General features: G+C 50.2%; 1 protein-coding gene across 4 annotated transcripts in view; it reads right to left on the bottom strand.

The window, feature by feature from the left end:
* SPATA13 (spermatogenesis associated 13) overlaps window positions 1-23,267 on the bottom strand; it is a 137,050-nt gene that overhangs the window by 100,076 nt on the left and 13,707 nt on the right. For 2 of the 4 annotated variants that reach the window (XM_032496436.1, XM_032496435.1), the window contains exon 1: window positions 4,046-4,294. The exons of 1 other annotated variant lie outside the window; for it this stretch is intronic. In XM_032496436.1, coding sequence (XP_032352327.1) covers window positions 4,046-4,279 — 234 coding nt within the window. In that variant the 5' untranslated portion in view covers window positions 4,280-4,294. Of the gene's footprint in view, window positions 1-4,045; window positions 4,295-4,939; window positions 5,066-23,267 lie in introns of those variants that run through there. One more of the 4 variants, XM_032496437.1, reaches the window with a different exon arrangement.

The following is a 23,267-nucleotide window of genomic DNA, read 5'->3' as shown; positions in this document are numbered from 1 at the left end:
TGCACCTGCCGGGACGGCAAGCAGAGACCCCGCCACCACCACCTTCCAGTCCAGTCGTTTGGGACCTGTGCTCTATTTTTCTCCAAGGACAGCTTGCCAGTCTTAGGGAACAAACTGTAACCATGTTAATGGGGGAGGGGAGAGGCTGGCCCCTCCCTCTCCCAGATTAGCTGGCAGCATCCTCTTAGAGGTCCCCAACCCCACGACTGAGTCCTAGAGAGAATCAGGGGGCGGGAGTCCTGTCCAGATCCAGCCAGAGCGGGAGACATCCTGAGTCAGGCGCATGGTCCCTGAAATGACAACACTGAGTTCTCATGGCTTCCACAGTGACACAGAGCCGTCTCGCCACACAGAAATGGACAGAGGTTATTTCTGGCCAAGAAAGCAGGTCCTTTAAGGTCTTGATTAGCTAAGGTAACAGTCCTGCATCCAGGACATTTAAATATTCTGAGCACAGAATGGGGCATCACCTGTGTCCACGAATGCTGACCTCCCGACCACAGCAAATGGCCACAACCACTTATGAGAAACACAGACCAGCTCTGCCCACTCCTGGCTTTGCCACAGCTCCCGAATTCTCCCAGACACAGTCAGAAAGTATCCCTGCCCCTTGGGGAGACGGGGAAAGGCTGGCCCAGAACTCCTGTGAGGCTGACCCCATGCCTCCCTCCTGCTCCATCCTCAGTTCAGCCAGCAGGAACCATCTAGTTCGTAAAAGGCTCTGGGAAGGCTGCACCAGACACAGAGGAGACAGATGGGTGCAGATCGTCGAGCCAGGCAGCCCTGCGTTCAAATCTCAACCTCAACTCTTACAGGGGGCTCTGGACCTGTCCCTGAGCATTCATTGCGTCACCTGTGAAAGAGGAACAGTAAACCTAACTTGCTCTTCAGTTATAATGATCTCCACCTGAACCTGAGAACAGACAGACAAGTGTCTCCTCAGTTCTCCCAAGGACAGACACAACCACCTGTATCATGCTGGAAGCATCAGAGCGAAGCTAATTACATGCAACGTACAAGAATGGCTGATATGGAATGAGTTGAGCCTCACAGGTAAGCGGTACCCCACCAGGTTCCCTGAGGGCTCCTGGAGAAGGAGCTGAAACAGACAGCAGGGAGCAGAGCTGGAAAAGGGGCAGTGCAGGGAGGGCACGGCTGGGAGTCCAAGGTCAAGAGGAGAAGTGGGGGAGGGTATAGCTCAGTGGTAGAGTACATGCTTAGCATGCACAAAGTCCTCATTTCAATCCCCAGTCCCTCCATTAAAAAAAAAAAAAAGGAGAAGGGGTGGGCATGGCAAAGCCAACGCAGAGACAGCAACTAACTTGAGACGCCCTCCCCTTCGCCGCTGTTTTGAGATGCGGCGATGAAGGAAACCAAGGGGCACTTGGTACTGATGCGTTTCTGTCTGCAAATGGAAAATGCAATTAAACATCCCAGCTACTGATTTTTCAATTTTCTTGCATGATTTGCCTCTAGAAAGCAATGTGTATTTGGTGTTCCTTCCTGCTGTTTCAGAAAACAAAAATATTGCTTTCTAAAAACATCTGGATTTATGCTTCTGCGATTTTATGATCCCATTTATATCAATACATCTCTCTAAAGCCCACATTTTTAAATGTTTAGCTTTCAGACACACACACACACACACACACACACACAAAACCACTGACAATGTCCCTCCTAAATGAATCCTTGCAATGCCTCTTGGCTCAGGAAAGGAAGGACTGGTCCACCGCCTCTGAAGCAAACACAGAGGTCAACACACCAAGCTATAAGCCAGCAAGTTCTGGACCAGAGGTCAGCAGGCCTGGGGTCTAAGGTCAGCTCTGCTGTCCTGCTGCCTCCCTTGGACACGTCGTCTTATTTCTCTGGGCCACAGTTTCCTCATCTGCAGAATGGAAGTTCCCTTCCAGCTGTCAAAGTACAAAGCTACCAACACTCGGCTTCACCAGCTGCACAGGACCAATAGTTGCCTCCAAGAACTTTCAGGAAGGTGAAGACCGACCAGGAAATACATGAACAAGGCTTTCAATTATATAATGAAACAGAAATAAACAAGACTCATAGCAGCACAGGGCTATGAAGGGCCCCAGGGCTCTGGCCAGCTAAAATGAAACTGCCCTCTGGCGCAGGGGAGAACGCGGCTGGCAGTGGTCTTGGTGTGAAGCTTGCTTCCAGCCTCTGCAGCTCAGGGGAGCGTGCGCTCTCTTCAGGAATGCCAGCTGGAAGCCAGCCCAGGCCCTGTCCCCAGTCTTTCTGAGGCACGGGAGGCATTAAGCTGTCCCCACACACTCCTCTACAGGTAAAGATATCGTGCCCTCAGTTGTAAACTGCAGACCAAATAAAAGGTGCAAATAATGACCTCACATCCAAAGCCGAACCCCAGCCCATGCCTGAGTTCCGAAGTCCATGTGGCTGAGGTGTGGGTGCACAGCGCCCGTGAGGAGAGCAGGCCCCCGACCGCACAGCCATGAGAAGCTGGCCCAGTGCTTAACTTCTCTGAGCCTCCCTCCTCTCATCTGTAAAGTGGGGACAGGCACGCAACGACATTACAGGGACGTGAGGACGATTTGTGAGTTACTACAGCATGTCAGTTCCCTAGAAGAGTGTTTGGTGCCTGTACTAAGTGTCTGACCACTGCTACCTAAGGCTCATTTTAACATCCATGTCAACACAGTTGCAGGACTTGTCTGTATACGATGCTACTTCAGTAAGAACACAAACAGAGCCTGGGCCAGATGTGAAGGTCCTGAAATCCAGAGCTGTCCGGGAGAAAAGCAGTTGCTGGCTGCCTCCTCAGGACACTTTCAGATATTCTGAAATACAGACGTCTGCCAGGGAAGGCAGGGCTGACTGGGAGGGAGGAAAAGGAACCCGGGTGGTGATGCAGTAGAAAAATCACAAGCAGAGGAACCGAAACAAGGTGCGCGGTGGAGGCGGGAAAAGCTTAGGGAGAAGTAGGCAAAAGGCACGAGGGTGCGTGTGTGGAGAAGACCGCGCCTCGGGCGCTCAGGCAGAAAAGCAGACAGTCACCTGGGGGGAGGAAGATGGCAAATCCGGGCACCAAAGGAGGCAGATGAAACCCAGAATGTTGCATAAGAAACAGTCACGTAAAACTCAAAAGGATGGGGCTTCAGGGGCGTGGGGGTGGGAAGAGGACAAGACTCAGCAGCGCAGGAGCGAAGCACTGCGAACAGGACCCGGAGGGCACCGCCGCGAGGAGTTTGGAAGAAGTGAGGAGGGCACAGAAAAGGAGCACTTGTTAGGAGAGTGGGAAATAAAGTGGAGTGAAATTTCTGCTACTGTTAGCGAAGGAGAGCACAGAACTTGGGGACCTGAGGGGTTAAAAGGGCAGAAAATGCCAGGCAACACGGAAAACGAGTGAGATGTGGGAGGAGGGGTGGACGATGTAAGAATTCAGACGGCCTCGGTAACAAGTGCTTAATAAATTCAAGGTACGCTTGCATTTACAGACACGACTGTCCAGTGCTGGGAAGCAACTGACCGACAGAGTTTTGTTTGTCTGGTTGGTTGGTGTGGTTTGTTTTTCCTCACCTGGACGGAGGGTAGGTTTGCTCGGGCACAGCCAGATGGTGGCCCGCCAGCCCGGGTCACCTGAGTCCCCGGACGTGGGCGCAGCGCTGGTGCGTGTCCTCAGGGACCGGGGCGCGGGCGCCCCCACCTCGCCGGCCACAAGTGGAAGCGAACCAGTCCTGGCGCTCACTCCGTCCAGTTCAGAGACGCCGGACGCAGGGTCCCGCCGCCTTTCTCCAGAAAGGAGGCCAGGGGACCCAGGGAGAAACTCGCTTGGGAGGAAGTTCTCCACCGCATCCCCTGGGCGGCGCGGGGGACCCGCGCCTTTGTCCGTCCCGCAGCCCGAGCTCCGGTTTGGGGACCCCCAGGCGGCCGGGCCGCGCCGCGAGCGCACACAGGGGACACGGCGCTCGGGCTCCGAGGCCGGCGTCGGGGCCACCTTCGCTGCCTGGGCTCCGGGCTCCCCGCCCTGTCACCCGCCCGCCCCGAGCCCCGGCGCAGCCGCACCTACCGCGGCCCGGCCCAGGGGAGCCTCCGAAGTCGGCGGATCCAAGACGTCCCGGCGACTCAAGGCCGGTCCCGGTGCCGCGCAGCTCCAAGCACGCCGGGCTCTTGGAGGCGCTTCTGCTCTGGTGCGCGGCCTCCGGCGGGCGGCTGGCTGGGCGGGAGGAGTGCGGCGCTGAAGCCCGCCCGCCGCTCCCGCCCGGCCAAGGCCACGCCCCCGCTCGACCCAGGCCACGCCCATCTGACACGCACTCCGCGCCTCAGGCCACGCCCACGGCTGGCTCCCTCCTCGCCTCAGGCTGTGCCCGGGGTCCGGCCCCCAGACCACGCCCCTGGCTCGGCTCTCCCTTCATCCCTTCAGACCATGCCGCCTGCCTGGGTCTCTCTCCAACCCCCAAGACCACGCCCTCGGCCCGCCCTCCCCGCCCCCAGGCCACAGTGCCACCAGCCAGGCTGCCCCCACCATCCTCCTGGCCATTCCCTATCGCCACCCCTACCCCCACCCCACCCACTACTGGGACATCCCCCAACCACCTCCCCGGTGCTTCGACACTTGCCCCCACTCTGTCTCCTCTTCCCCTCAGCTACACCCCCAACCCCGCTCCCTTCCTTCCACCCCCAGCGACTCCCCTATACCAGCATCCCCGCCTGGGTCCCCTAAGCCCGGCTGCCCCCACCCCATCGAGCTCCCAGCCTCGCCCCGGGCGGGAGGAGCTGCCGTGCCTCCCGGGCACCACCCCCACCCCTGCCCCTGCCCCACCTCTGCCCAGGAGGTGGTTGCTCCAGGCGAAGAGACACAGGCTGCGCTTTTCCAAGCAAAGGAAACCCTGGGTCCACCTCCCCAGGACCTAGAGCAGGTCTCACGTAGTCCGCCTGGGTGACCCCCACTCAGAACTCTCACCTCTCCCGCGTGGCTCGAGGATCAATGGTTAATTCAAGAGAAAACCGCAGACGCGAGGCAAACCCCCGCGCCGCAATCTGAGCCACGAACGCTCCGAGATTGTTTCCTGATCTGCAGCTAATGGAACTCATAAAATAAACACATTCTTTTAAAAACTGCCGTGTTTTAGATGATTCATTTGAGTGGTTACGTGTGCCAGCATTATTATTATAAACATGTGTTACTTTAATAATCAAAGAATAACCACTATTTTTAAACTAAGGTATAAAAATATTAAATTACCCAATGAAAAGCCAAAATTAATTCTATACATGCTGTTTTAAATAGTGAAAAAACTATTCTGTATGATACTCAGATGGTGGACTCATGTCATCATGTGCTTGTCAAAGCCCACAGAACAGAACGTAGGATGCAAAGAGTGAACCCTAATGTAAACTCATTTATCATACATAGCATATCAATATTGGCTCATCGATAGCAACAAACATGCCACCCTGACACAAGACGTCAGTATAAGAAACTGGGGTTGAGAGAACGCTCCTTTCAACTCAAGTCTTTCTATAAACCTAAAACTGCTCTGAGAAACACCCTCTTAATCAAAGCACACACACCACAATATTAATGGCAAGTATCTCTGGGTGGTGGAAATACGGGCAAAGTCTTATTCTTTGGATCTTTATTCAAATTCCTCAAATTTTTGATAATGAGTATATATATATTTATTTAAAGCAGAAACATACTCTATACATAAACAATGGAAAAATTTAGAGACAGCATGAAGGGCTGATATCAAATATTCCATTTTATTGAAATAACTTTAACAAAACCTGCTTGAAGCTCTCATACATGTTACAAATGAAACCTACTTCAGTATTTTTTTAAGAAAAGACTATCAAAGGCAAAACTGAGAGTTTTTAAATGATCTCTTTAGAATCAACACACATCTGAGGAGATATTTTTGATTACTCTATTTTAAAAAATCCGAGTCTCGAAGGATTATTTCTGCCTGCTTGGAGATTATTATTAATATTTACAGGCAGTGCCTCTCAGATAAACAGAGAGTTGTAAAGACTTGGCCCAGAGGCACCTGCTTCCCTGATACCTATGATCGGGGCTAGCCCTTTACATTTCTGAATTTCAGCCTCCTCTTCGGTGAAAAAGGAAACCTCCCACTCTGGATTGGTTGGAAAACATCAAACTTTAGCCCATATAAAACTCCTGATATCTTCGCACATACGTACATTATTAGTTCCCGTCCTTTTTTAAAAAAAAAAAAACGGTTTTAGTGGGACTTTGGTTTTAGTGGGACTTTGGTTTTAGTGGGACTCGAGCTCTTGGGATAAAAGATATTTCTGGTTTTAGATTATTAACTTGTTGGAGCAGGGCAGAATGTGTCAAGAGAAAAAACCCTGATCTGACACCGAGAGACTGGGCACTCTACAGCATCCATTCTAGTTGATAGGAAATAAATCACCAAACTTCTCCAGCTCTCACTTTTCTGATCTGTTCAATGTGCGATATGGACCAGTGATCTCTGTTTCTTTCAGCTTCCATCATTCCATGGGGAATCTCATTGTGGCTTCTGAGTAAAAAGGCTGAAGCCTCCCACAGTGACCCCTCTCTGCCCACGGGACCAGCCATCACTCACTGCCCTGCAAACAAAGCTGACATCTGCGTTCGACCTTCCCTACACATGGGAACTTCCAAAGGTTTATTTGAACTTTTTTCCTCTTGGTGATCTGCTGGTACCCAACTCTGACTAGGAGCTTAAACTCTAATTCTGCTAGAAAGCCAATCCAGAGCTTTCACAAAGAGCCATTCCACCACCAGTGCAGACAGCAACTACCAGAATGTCACCAAGTCTGTGGTGCACTCTTTTCACATGATAACATCTCCAAAATTATGTGTCCCTCTTGAATACTTTCTGAGCCCTTAACATGCTACGTCCTCTACATTCATTCTCTACTTAGAGCCTCAAAGCAGCTCATGAAGTGCATTATCTTTCATGCCCAACCTGGCTGGGGGCAGAGGGACACTTATACATTAGCAAGAAATTTTCTCAGACCTACAGTCACAATCTCCAACTGACTTCATTGGCAATACCACTGACATCTTTATCTCCATCTGTCGGTCTCCAGTGTCTTGTTTCTTAAGTGGTTGTAAAGGTGGGAGGCGGTGGGGGATGGTAGAGAGCCCAGTGTCTTCCACTCCAGCCCTGGCTTGGGAAAACCACTTAACCTCCCAGCCCTTCCTCCTTATCTGCGAAGCTCTGGGGTGAAGATGAAGTTGATAACATGTGTGAAGTCTGAGCTCAGTGCCCGGTATGTGGTAAGAGCTCAGTAAGTGGTGGCTGTTTTATTGGTTAGAATGGATAAGCAGGATTGGCTGCCTTCAATTCTACAGTTTATTGGAGCAGGCACCTCTCTAATTTAAGCTTCCTAGGATGAATTATGTTTGGCATGCATCAAAATTATTTTCACACACAAGTATCTACTGGGGGAAAAGCGGAGGGAGTTTTCCTTGCTCCTTGCCCAGGAATGGGGCACGGAGGCCCACAGGACGGGAGAGTAGGGATGAGCCCATGCCAGCGTCGGGGGCCAGGCCCTCCCTGGCACTCAGTGAGAGGGATGCTCTCACACCTGGATCTGGAGGGACTGTGATGGCGGGCCGCCCTCAGGAAGAGAGAAGGACCCGCTAAACAGTGTCCCCAGCTAGGTCATGGGATTTGCTTAGGTTCATTTTTATTTACTACTGCCAAATATATTTTCCAAAACAGTGTATCCATTTACCTTCCTACAAGTGATATGAAAAGAGTAAGTTCACCTAGAGGTCTATTGCAAGAAGAATCTATTGCGAGAAGAATCTATTGCCACAGCTCAAGAATCACCAAAACTTTCCTTCCCTCCATTTCCACGTGGAATGCACAGCTTTCTAGGAAGAAAATCTCTTCTGTCCCAGTAAGGCTCTCCAAGGAGGAACTTGAGAAAATGTTCAAAATCAAGGGGAGGAGAAAACAAAGGCCGGCTCACCTGTGGGATGGGAGCGTCTAGGGCGCTGTGCAGCACGCGGCCCGCTGCAGCGAGGGTGCTTTAACGCAGGGGACATGCTAACGGAACGCATGATGGAATCATGGCATTTAAAAAAGACCTATGGGCAAGTAAGAAAATTGTGGGTAGTTTTTTCCTGCACACGTCCTGTAATGATGTAATCTAAAGTAACATTTTAGAGGTGATTTGTAGGCTACATTCCTCTACATTAATTATCACACCAATTTACGTGTCAGTTCTTATCTTTTTTAAAATTTCTATTATTAATTTTTTTTAACGGAGGTGCTGGGGATGGAACCCAGGACCTCGCGCCTGCTATGCACAGGCTCCACCCCTGATATATACTCTCCCCTCCCCTGATTATATTCTAAGGAGCAAATTCCAACACTCACACAAAAAGCCAATGTGAACATTGTTTACAAATACTGAGAAGGGCGTGGCATCTCTTCTGTGGGTCTGCCCAAAATGCGTAACCTGGGTCTAAACATGGGAAAACCTCAGACAAATACAAACTGAGGGAATAACTGACTGAGGCTCTTTGAAACTGTCAAGGTCATGAAAGGCACGGGGACCAACGAAAAGTAACAGTTTGAGGAACACAGTTTAGTTTGAAACAAAATTAGTTTCTGCCACTAATATCCCTTTTTTGCATCCAGGAAAGGGTATTAGTGGGAGAAACGGCGAATTCCCACTAACGCCCATGGGTGAGTGAGGAGCACTGTGCCGTGTGCGTCCTGGTTCGGGTCGCTGACCAGGTCAACACCACAGGGGAGCTGGGGAAGGACACAGGAACTCTCCCCTACTTTTATCACATTTTTGTCAGTCTAAAATTATTTTAATGTAAAGCCTGAAAAAAAATTTTTTTCCTACAAATGATTAACACTGTCCAAAACTGCTCTGACCTCAGGACTGTAAATCAACATTGGGAGAAAAAAAAAAACAAAACCTGCAGGATTGTTTCTAGTGAAAAGTGGGGGTGGGGGGGGGGAGAAAATGCTGCCTGGTCTACTTTCTATAATCACACAAGCTGGGGGCTTCTGTAGAGTGTTTCTAAGGCACTGTTAGCTCATTCTTGGAAACACTGTTTCTAAGGTGTTGTTTCTGCAGGGTTCCTCTAGGATGCCTGAGCCAGGGGATAAACAGCTGTGTGGAGGCCGAACACCCCATTGGCCAGCTCAGGTTAAATAGCAGTTTTGAAGAAAAAGAAAATACCAGACTTGCCCAAAGTGGTGGTTAGTGTGCTCTTGAAACAGCCCATTATCGCCCTCAAAGTGATGAATTTGGGAAAAAAAGGACAATGTTCACTTCATGGTACATCTGGATCTGCTGTTCTTACCCCTGGGAGGCCTCACAGTTAGGGATACAAAAGGCAAAGGTTGCTGTATTTCTGACCATGTAACAAATATCCATTAAGCCCTCCTGGATACAACGATACAGAATGCAGACCAACCCTCCTGCAGTACTCATATTCCAAATATTCCAGCAGAGACCGCCCTAATTAATTAGTCAAATTATACTGAAAACCTCTGTAACAGAGGAACCTGCAAAGTATTTTTGGAACATGGGAGAGAGAAGGATTAGCCCAGCTGGAGAAATCAAGTAAGGCTTTGAGGAATGAGTAGGAGTTTGTCAGGTACAGAAGGGAGAGTGGGCTTGTGAAATCTCATGACATGTTCACGAGTCAAGGGTGACTAGAATGTACAGGACAGCAGAAAGTGGTGGAAAATTCTAAAGCATTACCGTGGCCCAACGTTAAAAAGTGACCTTCACTAGAATTTCTCAGAACCCTCAAGAAATTAACTTTGAAAATATTAATTCTCAACACTCCTCTTCAAGCTCCTATGAAACAGAGAAGCTTTAGTGATTGTGTTTCAAGTGTGGCAGAGGACTGTCGGAGAAGGAAAGAGCTCCTCAGTAAAAAGGCTGAAAATTAACCCACATTTTGTGAACCCACCCCCTCGTCATAGTATCATTCTTGGCTTTTCTCTTGAGTGAACTGCAGAGATTCACAAACAATACGTAGCTGGATTTTAGTCCCCACAGCCTAATAAACCACAGAGGGCTGTCTCAGAAGGTCCCCCACACAGACAGAAGCACACAAAGCCACACTTCTGAACAAGAACGTCTGACCTCGGCAGAGAGGCTGGCTCTGGATCCAACGAGTTCTGCTGCTACTTCTGACCCTATTTGTTTTGGGTTCCGGAGCCTCTTACCCCAGGTCCCACCAAACCTCTTGCTTCTAAAGGGCTTTGAAGATGAAAACCCTATAACTGAATCACTGGTTTCACTTCCAACATCAATGAGCCTTTTACAGCTTGAAAATATCCTCTCTTCCCATAGGGAGAACAAAGTGTGGACTGACTGTCTCAGCATCGCAGCACCGGTCAGATCTCTTGACCTTCCCTGAATCCAGTGCAGTGTTCAAGGGGAACAATGGTTTGAATGCAAACTAACTTCAACCTAAACCACTAGGCTTGTGTACACCCAACATAAAATTCAAGAGCCATTTACCCCTTCAAATATGCCTGTGAAAACGGAAGCAGGTGGACTTATCATGCATTTGCAGCCTCAGGTTATTAGAATTGGAAAGAGCCTTAACCGTGGTCTATAGATTCTAGAACAAGAATAGTTATGCCAATCAAGTAAACTGTTCCAAGTCACAGAGCCGAGCAGCACCAGGACCAGGAAAACGTAGAGCACCTGACTCCTTGTAGAATGTGCTTTTTTGCCTTTCCAGATTGCCAGGGTTTATTTTTAGAGTTCCGGGGGTTAGCAACTGGTATTCTGAAACTATCATAACTAATTTGTTTTTAAAATCAAAATTTAAAATTTTGGAAGACACGGCTTTCTGCAGTATCTGGATGTAACAGATGTGAATAAACTTACACAGACTTTCCTCTGAGATTAGAACACTCACCTGCCAGTTTTTGGTTCCTTCCCCATCAGAAGAATGTCCTGCTCACATTTCTATTTAAGTATCATTATGGGCTGAAAGGTCCCACCTCCCCAAATTGATTGAAGTCCTAACCCTGTGAATGTGACCTTATTTGGAACGAGGGTCCTTACCGATGCAGTCAAATTAAGATGAGGTCTGACTCATACTGGATTAGGCTGGGCTCCAATCTGACTGGTGTGTTTGTAAGAAGAGGGAAATTCTGATGCAGACCCACAAGGAAAAGACCAGGTGAAGACAGAGGCAGGGGTTGGAATGATGTCTCTAAAAGCCAAGGACACCAGGATTGCCCGGAACCAGCAGAAGCTGGAAGAAACAAGGAAACACCCTCCCCTGGAGCCTTCGGAGAGATCCTGGCTCTGCTGACACTTTAATTCAAACTTCTGGCTTCCGGAACTGTGAGAGAACACATTTATGTTGCTCTAAGGCACCTGGTTTACAGTAATTTGTTATGGAACTCCCAGGAAATTAACACAGTATATTATTAAAGAAGATGCTAAATCTGTGAATATTCCAACAGATAAAGGACGTTAAAAGATGTTTTATGACAAAAAATATAAACAACTATTAAACAGCCACAGGAAATGAAACAGTCAACCTTGCAACTTATGAAAGAAACACACAGTATAACACTAGTGTACAGTGGTTTTTTTCAAGGAGCAAAATTCAACGTCACGTCAACAGTCAGTGCAGGTCCAGCTGCGGGAAAACTGACGGACCCCAGTGTTGGTAGGGGAAGCCCCACTGAGAAACAATCTGTCAACACTTGTTCAGGAATACTTTCACAGTCACCTCCGGGCCTCTGATCAGGTTCAAAAGAAACAGAGTAAAATCTCAAGAACACCCAGTAACAGTCAAGTCAGACCCATCACTGGGTGTCAGACTTCATAAAATATGGCATTTAGTTCCCGGCCTCTCTGACCTTCTGATTCTCTGACGAGGCACACAGATTTCTCAAAGTCAAGTCTGAGAGCACGTGCACTTCTTGATAACACTTAACATCACTTCTTGACTGTATTGTTCTCACCTAATATCCCTTCCTGCTAACACTTAAGCTGAACTTAAAGAGGTCTTATTTCCAATCCACAACACACACCACATTCTACAACTCTTTAAAGGCGAAGATGTTTTCCCTGTTGTAAGATGACTTTCTCACAGAAATCCCCGAGGCCAGTTCTATCTTCCTCATGTTATGAGGCTCAGAAACACGAGGCAGCGAGACCCAGGCCCCCGGGCTGAGTGAGGCAGACCCAGGACCAGAAACCGGTCTTCTCGCTGGAGTTCGCGGTGATGCTGGGAAAGTCAGCACACTGACCTTCTCAAAGTTGGAGGACCCTTAGCAGTCAGGTCACGGATGAAGACACCGAAGCTGGAGGAGGTGAAGTGCTCTGGCCAGATTCACACGGCAGTCACCAAGCACACAGACCTGCCTCTGACCCACGGGCACTCTCTCATGAGTAACAGCATATTTCATCCAATTTCCATCAGCCACACAGATCTGCACCTGAATCCAGCTGGCATTCCTTAAACAAATACTTCTTGCAGGCCTACTGTGAGGGAGTAAGACGTCTTTAAGTTCAGCCCTGTCCCGCGGGTTCCCTGTCCAGCCCAGAGGCCAGCAACCATGGTGGCCACTGTGAGCCCTGAGCCCGTCCATCTGGCTCTGCGAGCTCTGGAATCGGAATTTTCTGAGTTATTTTCTAGTTATTTCTGCCCATAATTGTTTATTTAAAAATAAGGAATTTTTGTGGCCTGGCTGTGAAGGACCACTCAGAACCTCAGACAAATCATTTCCTGTTAATCATCTGCTTAGGAGAAACTGCCCTCCCACACAGCAGCCCTGCTGTGCAGAATGCCCTCTGAGCGGCTTCCGAGGCGGGCGGCTGTTCAGGGGCAGCCAGGGGATCTCCATTTGGCTCAGGAAAGTGAACGCTTTGTGCTCAGGAGATCAAAGATTCATTTAAAGGAAGTATCCCAGCCCCTGCTTTCCTTTTTTTTCAATTGAAGTAGAGTTAGTTTACAACGTTGTGTTAGTTTCTGGTGCACAGCACAGCAGTTCAGTTATGCGTATGTGAATTCCTTTTCATATTCTTTTTTCTTATCGGTTATTACAAGTTATTGGATATAGTTCCCTGTGCTGTACAGGAAGGCTTTATTATTCGTCTATTTTACATAGATTAGTTAGTATCTGCAAATCTCTGACTCCCAATTTATCCCTTCCCACCCGCTTCCCTCCTGACAACCATAAATTTGTTTTCTATGTCTGTGAGTCTGTTTCTGTTTTGTAAGTAAGTTCATTTGTGTCTTTTTTTTAGCTGCTACACGTAAGTGAAATCATCTGGTATTTTTCTTTCTCTTTCTGGCTGACTTTGTTCTACTAAGTGATTCAACCCCATTTTCTTTCAGATTGCACTAGATTTGCAAACATTTGTGGAGATGAAAACACTGGCCTCAAGGCGGGCAAGTCAATCTCCCCGGAGGACCCTTAGTAAATACCATTATCATCTCACTCTGGTCCCTCACCAGCAGTGATTCTGAGATTAGCAAAAGCTCCTGGTTGGGGAAAATGGATTGTGTTAAAGTGTGACAGTGAAGCACAGGAGAGAATTGTCAGTCTTGACTAACAGTCTTTGCAGAAGGAATCCAACTCCTAATTTAGGAGATTATGCTAACCCCGAACAAACAGGATTTTATAGGGCATACAGCCTTTAAACCTCCATGAAAAACACATATTTCTTTAAAATTGATGCTCTGCCTCCTACCCAATCATTGGCAAATCCAGGGAAAGATGGGAAAGCAGCTTTTTTTTTTTTTGGATGATGATGTGTGTATGAGCTCGCTACAGCTGCCACAACAAAGGTCTGCAAACAGAACAACAGAAGAGTGTGTGCTCACAGCTCTGGGGGCTGGGAGTCCAAGCTCAAGGCTTCCGCAGAGCTGGGCCCCCTGGCCTGCCTCCTTGGCCTGTGGATGCTGGCTTCTCCCCTGTCTCTTTCCGCCAGTCACCTTCCGTCTGCGTGTGCGTATCTCTGCGTCTGAATTTCCCCTTCCTTGGACTGCGGCCCGCCTAACGACCTCACCTTAAGTGATTACTTTTGCAACAAACCTATTTGCAAAGAAGGTCACCTTCTGAGGTTCTGCAGGTTGAGGCTGCAGCGTATGGAGTCTGGGGGACACACAGTTCAACCCCCAACAATGAGTAAAGCTTTCCTGAGGCCATAAAGACCACTGGCCTGAGCCTTTATACTTTGCCGGCTCAGGAGGGAATGTTGGCCCCACGCATGGCGAGGATAGTGGGTGACAAGTAGGAAATCGGGGTTTCTCCCCTAGCTTCTGCTTGCTTGCACCTTCGGGCCAGATCTCTGCTTCCTCTGGCCTTTTTCCTCTGCAGGGCTCTGGCCCTAGTGCTGCGCGTGGCGCCGGCCTTCCCGCCTAGCCGTCTGCTCACATCTCCAGAGCTCTCCGTCTGGCCTCCCCGCCTGTTCTGGAACCCGCTGCACCTCTTGGCCCACCTGCCACCTGTTGCCTCCTCTGGCTATTGTGTGGCAGCTGCACGGCCTGCTATCCTTCCTCCGCCTTCCGTCTGCCTAGCGCCCGCCCCGCCTCCACAGGGGTGTCTCATTCCATTTCTGACCCTCTGGTTGCCCTGTGACCAATGAAATGAACCCTCCTGAAGCGACCAGTGCTGGCATTAAAATTCACATACAAGGTCGCAGAAATATAACACTATTTCCTGTAATGGATCTCAAATGTGCCAGGAGCTACTATTTCACTCAGAGGAAGACAGAGAATTAGCGGAGTTATTGTGGCTTTAGACAGTGCCCATCAGGTTAACTCCAACACTTTGGGGCAAGTATTCAGTCTTTCCCTGCACAGCATCTGGGCATGAGGAGCCTTTTCGGGGATGGTTGGTCTCTGTGCTACGGCTGGTCTGCACAGGCCCCGTGTCCTCAGCCCCCTAGGTCTCTGGTTATAGGGGTGGGGCCACCTGTGCCCTGGGAAGATGTCACAGTCCACCGTGGACACCGGCTCCTGCCCTCGCCTCCGTGGTGCCGTCCACGTGTGCTGTGTCCTCCTTGTCTCACCAGCTCTCCTTGCCCAGCTGCACACCCCAATGTGACAGAAGTTTCTGGATCTCCCTTCCCAGCCACCACTTACAGGCCATGAAGCCATTGCCCTCGTGGCATCTCTCTCCTAAGACAGCAGACAAATGGGAATTGGGACCGGGGCCCTCTCTGCTTTTTGGATCCCCTCCAAGTTCCGTGCTGTTTCTAAATATCTCCTCCTCACACCGAGGTTGAGATGGTCCCCCTAAGAGCATCCAGGGCCTTGGTTCAAGAGGAGGTGGACAGACCGCGTGCGGGGACTCTGGGACTGGGACATGTTCTCGGATGCAAGCAGGCAGAGAGTCTCAGGGAAGTTGCCGGGCTGGCCAGGCCCCTGCCAGTGGACTGGGGGTCACAGGAAGGTTCCTGGTCAAAAGGGCCTGCAGTGATTGGCCAGTGGCCAATCCAGGGACTCAGGCACAGGGATTATTTGATAAAACTGGAGTCCAGGGTGAGGCAGAAGGCCTGTTGTAGAACAGAGGCCCAAGATCAGGACCGGAAGAACAAAGAGCATGATTGGGACCCATCAGTGACTTTCAGCGGCAGAGCTGAGCCACAGCAGGTCCAACCGCAACCACCTCCCCCCTGTTACAGGTCACTTTTCATCCAGCACAGTTTCGTAGGCTGTGAATCCATATGCAAATGTTAGCTATAACCTCCCTTCCAACTTACCCCATTCTCGGCTCAGTCTAGCGTCTAGATACCCCTTGTCAGCTTGTACCTCTGGGACAGCATTCTCTTTACATCCCCCTTTCCTGCCCACGGCCCTGCAGGGGTCCCTGAGGCCTCGGGCCAGTCCTCAGCTGGCTAGTTAAGCCTTTCGGCAACTTCCTCCTCTGCCTCTCACCTGCCCAGGTTCCCAGGACTCCCTGTCACGCTGCTCCGTTCCCATCAGGTAAGCTCTACACCGAGTCCTGCCCCTGACATTTGCAGGTACCGGTTTCTGCCTCTGCTTTCAAGCACACCAGGTTGTCAGCGCCTGCTTTGTGGTGAGCGTCTCGTCACAGCAGAGGGCACAAACACAAGAGAGTTCTAAACTTACGGCTACCGGGGGGAAAGTGGGTGGGAATGGACAAATGGGGAGCTCGAGGCTCGCACCTCTTGGGGAGTGGCGTGAATATTAGGTCTCGACTGTGGTGGTGGTTTCATGGGTATAGACATCTATCCAAATTCATCAAATTGTACATCTGAAATAAGTCATTTACTATACAGATATTATACCACGATAAAGTTGTTTAAAAAATTAAAAAACAAACAAAAAAAAAAACAAGTGAGTTCTGACCTGACTTCTAAGAATTCTCCCCTTGTGGGAGCGGCCTCTCCTATACTTTGAATTCCCAATACCACGTGTTCTGAATGTCTTCCCCTGAGCCTGGCCTTGCTGAACGTTCTTAGTACTGGTATTAATAAGGTGTCATATTTGGATAAAACTTCCTATGCTTTCAAAGTGTTTTCAAATGATCTTTGGTCTCCAGCATAGCCTGTGAGCTGTCAAGACTGTAATTCTATCCCCAGGGCCACGTGTGAAGCAACGGCACTGAGGAGAGTTGGGCAACTCGCCTGAGGTCCCACAATAAATAAGTAAGGACCAGAGCCAGAGCGAGAACACAGGCCACTGGCTCTCGTCCAGCGTCCTTCTCGCACAGGGCGGCGTAAACAGGACCACCTCCAGTGGCCACACAGACCCGAAGACCTGGCGGGCCCGCCTAACTCAGCAGAAGTTCCTTTTTCTCCTGTAACAGGAAACTGGGAGACACACACACACCCAAGGCTGACGTGAGCGGGATCATAATGTAATTGGCAAGACCATTCCCACCTCTGACTACCAGCTCTGTGTCCTGGGAAGGAGAGTGAAGGGCACAGGGCAAAAATCAAAGTGGTGTGTGGAACCAGTTACAACAGTCAAGACATGGAAGTAAGCTCGATGTCCATCAACAGATGACTGGATAAAGAAGATGTGGTGTGCGTGCGCATGCGCGCGCACACATACACACAATGGAATACTACTCAGCCATAAAAAAGAATTTTAAAAATGCCATTTGTGGAACATGGATGGACCTGGAGATTATCATTCTAAGTGAAGTAAGCCAGAAAGAGAAAGAAAAATACCATATGATACCACTTATATGTGGAATCTTTAAAGAAAAAAAAAGACACAAATGAACTTGTTTACAAAACAGAAACAGACTCACAGACATAGAAAACAAACCAATGGTTACCAGGGTGGGAAGGGGGGAGTACAGGGATAAATTTGGAACTTGAGACTTGCAGATATACACAACTATATATAAAATAGATAAACAAGGTCCTGCTGTACAGCACAGGGAATTATATTCAATACCTGGAAATAGCCTATAATGAAAAAGAATATGGAAAGGAATATATATATGTATATATATGTATACCTGAATCACTATGCTGTACAACAGAAATTAACACAACATTGTAAACAGACTGTACTTCAGTAACAATTTTAAAAACGTGGACAGCAGTTACATCTCCTCTAAGGAGCTTTCCTGGAGGCCCTGCCCAGTGGCCCCACCTGCATCTAATTGGCTGAACTGGGTTACCTGGTCAATCCTAGCTGCAAGGGAGTCTGGAGGCTGGCACATGGCCACCCTGCGCTAAATCTACAAGGAAGGGATGGTTTTCCATGTTTTCTCCAGCCGCCGACCCTTCTAATCATCTTCCCCTATTTCACGCTACCAATAATAGTCATTTCCTTGTCCTCTCTCACCCCGGTTCCCCAGCCCCTGCAAGAGTCTTACAGTATCCCCAGACAAGGCTCCACAGTTGTTGCTCCTGTTTCTCAGCAAAATTTCTGTTTCTCCAGAGAACTGTTAAAACCAGCAGTCTCTTAAAGTAATAACATGACTGTGTTCATCCTGGATCTTCTGTTACATCTCCCATTTCAAATCCATGGTCCTGTCATGCTCATAAACAGTTGGAAAGTCTTATAAGTCCCAACACTGCAGCATCCAAACTCTACCTCCGGGGGGTCTGGAAGTAGCACAAAACCTGTCTGGATTCTGAGCTCTTTCCAGGCCCCCAGGGACCACTGACGAGAATGAGACAGAACTCTGCCTTCCAGACGCTCTCAGTCTGGATGGGAGACGTGCGTGACTTGGCAGGTAAGCAGAGGTGGTTCTGTTAGTTAGCCCAGGCTCGTGGGGCTCCAGAGAGGAGGGACACTGGTGTCTGTAGGCATGCAGGAAACTCTCCAGGAAGAGGACCATTTGATGGGACAAGTATGCGCAGAATGTGGTATGAATTCTTCTTCTTCTTCTTCTTTTTTTTTTTTTTTTTTTTTTTGCTGTAAACAAATGCACAAGACCTTTAAAACCCGAGTAAAAACTTTAGTCCCTTCAAAGCAGCCACTAAGTGGATTTTAATAATGCAGCCTTTGTTCAAAGCCTTCCTTGCTTTGCAAATGCAGTTTGTTCCAATGAAATCCCTTGCCCGGATTACTTTCAAGATTATATAAAAATCTTTTGAATTTTCTCACTGGAAAATCCTTGTCCTTTAGTTCTGGGCAGACGGGAACTCACGTGGAGACGAATAGGTGCATCGCGATGGACTGAGCGAGCAGCGCTGTGGAGAGCTCGGCCCACGGCTCCCTGTGCAGAACTCACCTTCTGGTCAGAAGCACAGCTGCTGAGAGTGCCAGCGCCTCCGGGTACACGTGCAAAGCCCACGGTGAAGAGAGGGAAGAAGTTAAAAAGCAGTGGGAATCTGAACAGGCGTTTATTCAAGTCCACGACGATCTTGTGTTGTCCGGTTCTGTTGATTTCGGGCTTCTCGGTCAGAGGACAGGTGTTTCCATCTCCACCTCTGTCTGGGCTTTTACCCTGAGCAACTGTTAAAACTTCGGCACAAAGAGCTCTTCCCTTATCTGCTTGGGACGTGGATGTGGAAGGATTCATCCTGGGAAGCCGGCCGCCTCTAAGCTTCCAACCTCGCCTGATACATAGCTTGTTCTCTCGACAGCCAGCAATGCGCTGAAATGCAGCCCATAAATCAGCAGAGCTCTTATTCCTCCCACGTGCTCCTAGAACTCCCCTCGGCCCGCCTTGCCCTGATCTCTGTCCCCCTCCCATTTTCTCTCCTCACAGCCGGATCCTGGGACAGCGGTCTGAGTCCTGTCTGCTCCGCAGCCACCTTTTCGATCCACTTAGGGTGGGTGTCCACGGGGCTCACGCTGGACCCTGGAAGGTCTTCTCCTTTCGGGCCTCACTCACTCAGTCACCAGCACTATTTTCCTACGTGTGCAAAAGTGCCCGCGATGTGCCAAGGTGTGGACTGCTGTCTCCCTGGCACAACTCCTTCACACAAGGCACTGGCACACGCGGGGCAAAAGCCTCCAGGACCGGCCCCAAGCAGGGGATGAGGTCACCCAAGGGCTCGCTGCCAGCACCGGGCAGAAAGAAAACTTCCCGTAGGGTCGGGCGGGGTGGGCCACCTCCAGGTGCCTCGCCCGCCTCTTGGCACTTGTGTGCCACGCTGGGGCGTCAGGGGGCCCCAGGTGAGTTTCTGCATCAGGAAGCGACCACAGGTCCTCAGGAAGCTGCGCAGGCTCCAGGCCCTGACCTCCCGCTGGCCGGGGCTCGAGGGATTTCACCCCCTCCCTGTGGACCCGGAGCCCGGGTGCGGTCCTCGGTCCCGGGAGGACGGAGGCAGCGCTGCGGGGCGCAACAGGCAGGAAGGGCGAGGCTGGGCTCCACTTCTGGGAGGACCTCCCCAGGCGGACAGTTTGTTGTAAATAAATGATAAACAGGCCTCCGTCACGCAGCCCTTGGGCACACAAGCTAAGTACACAAAAGCACAAAGCCCAGAAATCCTTGCAGGATCAGAAACCACCAGCTCTTCCTCTGACCCCAGGCACGGGCGCCCTCCTCCAGGCCAGCTGCAGGCAAACACCAGGGCTGTGAGGCAAGACAGACCCAGCGCTACCTAATTTTTTTAAAATTGTTTATTAATTTTTTAAGGGCGGTACTGGAGATGGAACCCAGGACCGCTGCATGCTAAGCACTGAGCTCTACCCTCCCCCCAGCACTTCCAAATTTTTAAACTTTTGGTCACACCTGCAGCATTTCTCTGGCCCAGCCCCAAGCTGTGTTTTTAGCAGGGTTTTGTTTGTTTGTTTGTTTTGGTTCTGAAAAACACAGGGTTAAAGGATTGACCCCGGGAATTTAAGGATTAAAATCAGGCCTGGATTCTTGTCTGCACCTCCCCACGCTCCACAGGACAGACTTCTCACTGGATTCTTTGATTTTTGGATGTTCCTCTGACCCCCGGGGGTCGGCGTGGGCTGGGAAGGTGGGCCTGGCACCAAAGCCCCCATGGGCTCTCTTACATCTGACACCACCAGACTTTGGAGTCCAGGCCCGCACTGCAAAAGGCCCTCTTCAGAACCATGGTCCTTAGAGGGTCTCAGAAGGCTGACAGTTCAGCCGCAGTGAGCAGGGGGTCGGGGGCCGGGACGGGGTGTAGAGCAGCGGGGCGGGGCCGGGGCGGGGCCGGGGCCAGGGAGAGGGTGGGTCCCTGCTGCGGAGTTCTTCTCAGAGTTTGCAGAAGGCAGATAAGAAGGAAGCTCTCCTGGAGGTTTATGGCCATTATTGTCCTAAATAAAGAAAATAATTTGCTTTTGGATGGCAGAAAAAAAATTTTAAAGTTTTTAGTTCACTTGTTTTCTTACCAGGTTTTAAGGAGAAACAGGTAGTAACATGTCACTGTATTGAAAAATGTTCGCATAAAGGTAATTGTTACGGAAACGAGATAAACTAAAGGTAACATTTCGTTCATGTTTTTGGTGGGAAATAAGCAGTTTCTTAGACTATAAGGTAGGACCTTTCTATGATTAAATCCTCTTTGAATATATTTTTTGCTCCTGCATCCAGGACTCCTGTTTCCAAAACAAGGCTGTGTGTCACCTCAATTGGGAGCTGTAAAAATGCAGATTCCGGGGCCTGGGGGCAGCTGGTCCCCAAAGCCTTTGTCTGGGACCAGGCCGAGCAGGCTAATGGGAAGTGAGCCTGCTTCGGCCGACGGACCTTCCTGTCTGCTCTGCCCACTGTCCAGTGAGCTCGGCCTTACCCTGTCTCTCCAAGCAGCTCACCAGAAACCAGAAGAGTCTGACCAGGCATGGGCTTCGAATACATTAAAGCTGCTGCTTTGGGGCATTTTGAAAATCCTTACAGAGCAGGTTAGGCAAGTTCCCGGGGAACAACAGGCAGAGATTATTCCCCTCACGGGCTGACAGGTGCACGTATGAAGTCACCGCACAGAGCATGGGACAGTGTCTGACTGGCCGTCGAGCCATCAATCCAGACCTACAGCACGGGGACAGGTTTGGAACAGACCCCGACAGGGCTGCCTGCAAAGAGTGCGTCACTCCCCGCTGCCCCAGGACCCTAGGGCGCAGACGACTGTAAATACATCAGACGTTCCTCCACCCAGAGCCCCCACCACCAGCAAAAGCCCTCACAACTTCAGAGAAAGTCACGGACACCAGAGACAGCAGCCTCAGAGTGAGCTCTCTGTTCACAGAGCAATTTGTAGTCACTTATTTGCAAGTGCTGTTGGTTAATTACACTGTCATTTTGCCCACAGGAGAGTAAAAAGTACTCGGATGCCAACTCCTTTGGGGAGGAAAAATAGGAAATGAATAAAGCCATAACTTCTTGTTTTCGATTTTACCTCCCCCGATGATGTACAGCTTAAACGCACGACACCCAGCCTCTTTGACTATTACTGTGGTTTCCGTGACATTAAATCTGAGTATTATGTTTGCTCCCGGTCCCTGTTTCATGCCCTTTCCAGAACGCGATTACTGTTCAGCAGACATGGAGTGGCCTGTGGTGTGTGCACGGGACGTGACTAGTGCTTTGTGGGTAAACAAAGATGCCTGCTCTCCGGAAATGTAGAAGGTCCAGGCTCGAAAGGATCTAATGTGGACTGGAAGTGACTTGTCACAGTAGTTCTCATTTCTTCAGCCCTTCCCGAGCTGGGTGGCTTCTGATTCACCCCACAGTTTACCTGGCTGCATCCTCTTGTGTCCCCAGCAGCTGCCCTGCGTGGACACCCCTGGGGCTCCCGTGGGGTCTTGCCCAGCAGGGAGCACAGCCCGCCAGGAAGGACGCAGGGAGGAGGGAACGGGGGCCGGCCAGTGTCTCTGCAGGCTGGGTGCCCTTCACGCAAGGTCATGGTCCCTGCAAGGCAGCCCTCTTCACCTCCAGGTCTGGCAGTGCCCTCTCGGGTCCCGTGTCAGGCCTGGAGTCAGTGCCCCCCCCCACCTCCGCTGCTAGCAGCCCGGGTGGGCTCTGCCCTGGGCTTCCCCACCCTTGGGAATCACTCCTTCATGAGACACTTCTCCAGTCCCCCCGTCCTGCCAGGCCTGACTGGCACTGCTCCTGTGAGTCTGGTGTTATTTAATTAAATCCTCACACAGCACAACGAGGGAAGTGTTATCAGTTTCATCTTCCAGACCCTGGAATGGAGTCTCAGGCGGGCTGGAGGGCTGGCCCGAGACCACAGGTGAGACGGTGGCCTTGCTGGAACTCAAGCCCTTTTCACTCGGGGTTTCCTGTAGAATCTCCAAAGAGAAGAGGTTTGTGGGACAGATCAGCGAAGCGCGGCCAAGTCAGTAACAACGATAATAATGCCTGTTTTTCTGTCTCTTCCCTGGGCCATCCAGAGGGCTCCGTGGTGAACACTGAGAGTCACTGGCTTCAGAAAACAGCTCAGGTCCAACACTGACCGAGGGGAATCTGCCAGCCGGTCAGAGCAGGCAGGCGTGAGACGGTTTGACTTCCAGCCCCTCATTTTGTTTCTAGTGGATTTATGCCGTGAGGAACTCTGTCAGGCCCCAGGCTGCAGTCCCCCTCAGAGGCCACTCCCAGGCGCAGGCGCACAGCACAGCCCCAGAGGCCTGCCCCGCAGCCCGGGAGGGAGACAGGCAGCCCCTGGGGGCAGAGACGGGACCTGCTTCGGGGCCTGGATCCAGAGGGAACTCCAATTCAAAAAGATACCTGCACCCCAGTGTTCCCTGCAGCACTATTTACAACAGCCAAGACATGGAAGCACCTAAATGTACGTCAACAGATGACTGGATAAAGAAGTTGTGGTATATTTATACAATGGAATACTACTCAGCCATAAAAAGAATAAAATAATGCCATTTGCAGCAACATGGAAGGACCTGGAGATGATTATACCCAGTGAAG

Source organism: Camelus ferus, chromosome 14, assembly GCF_009834535.1.
Source record: "Camelus ferus isolate YT-003-E chromosome 14, BCGSAC_Cfer_1.0, whole genome shotgun sequence".
Lineage (NCBI taxonomy): Eukaryota > Metazoa > Chordata > Mammalia > Artiodactyla > Camelidae > Camelus > Camelus ferus.
Note: the sequence above shows the minus strand (reverse complement) of the source record. Positions and strands in the feature narration are given on the sequence as shown.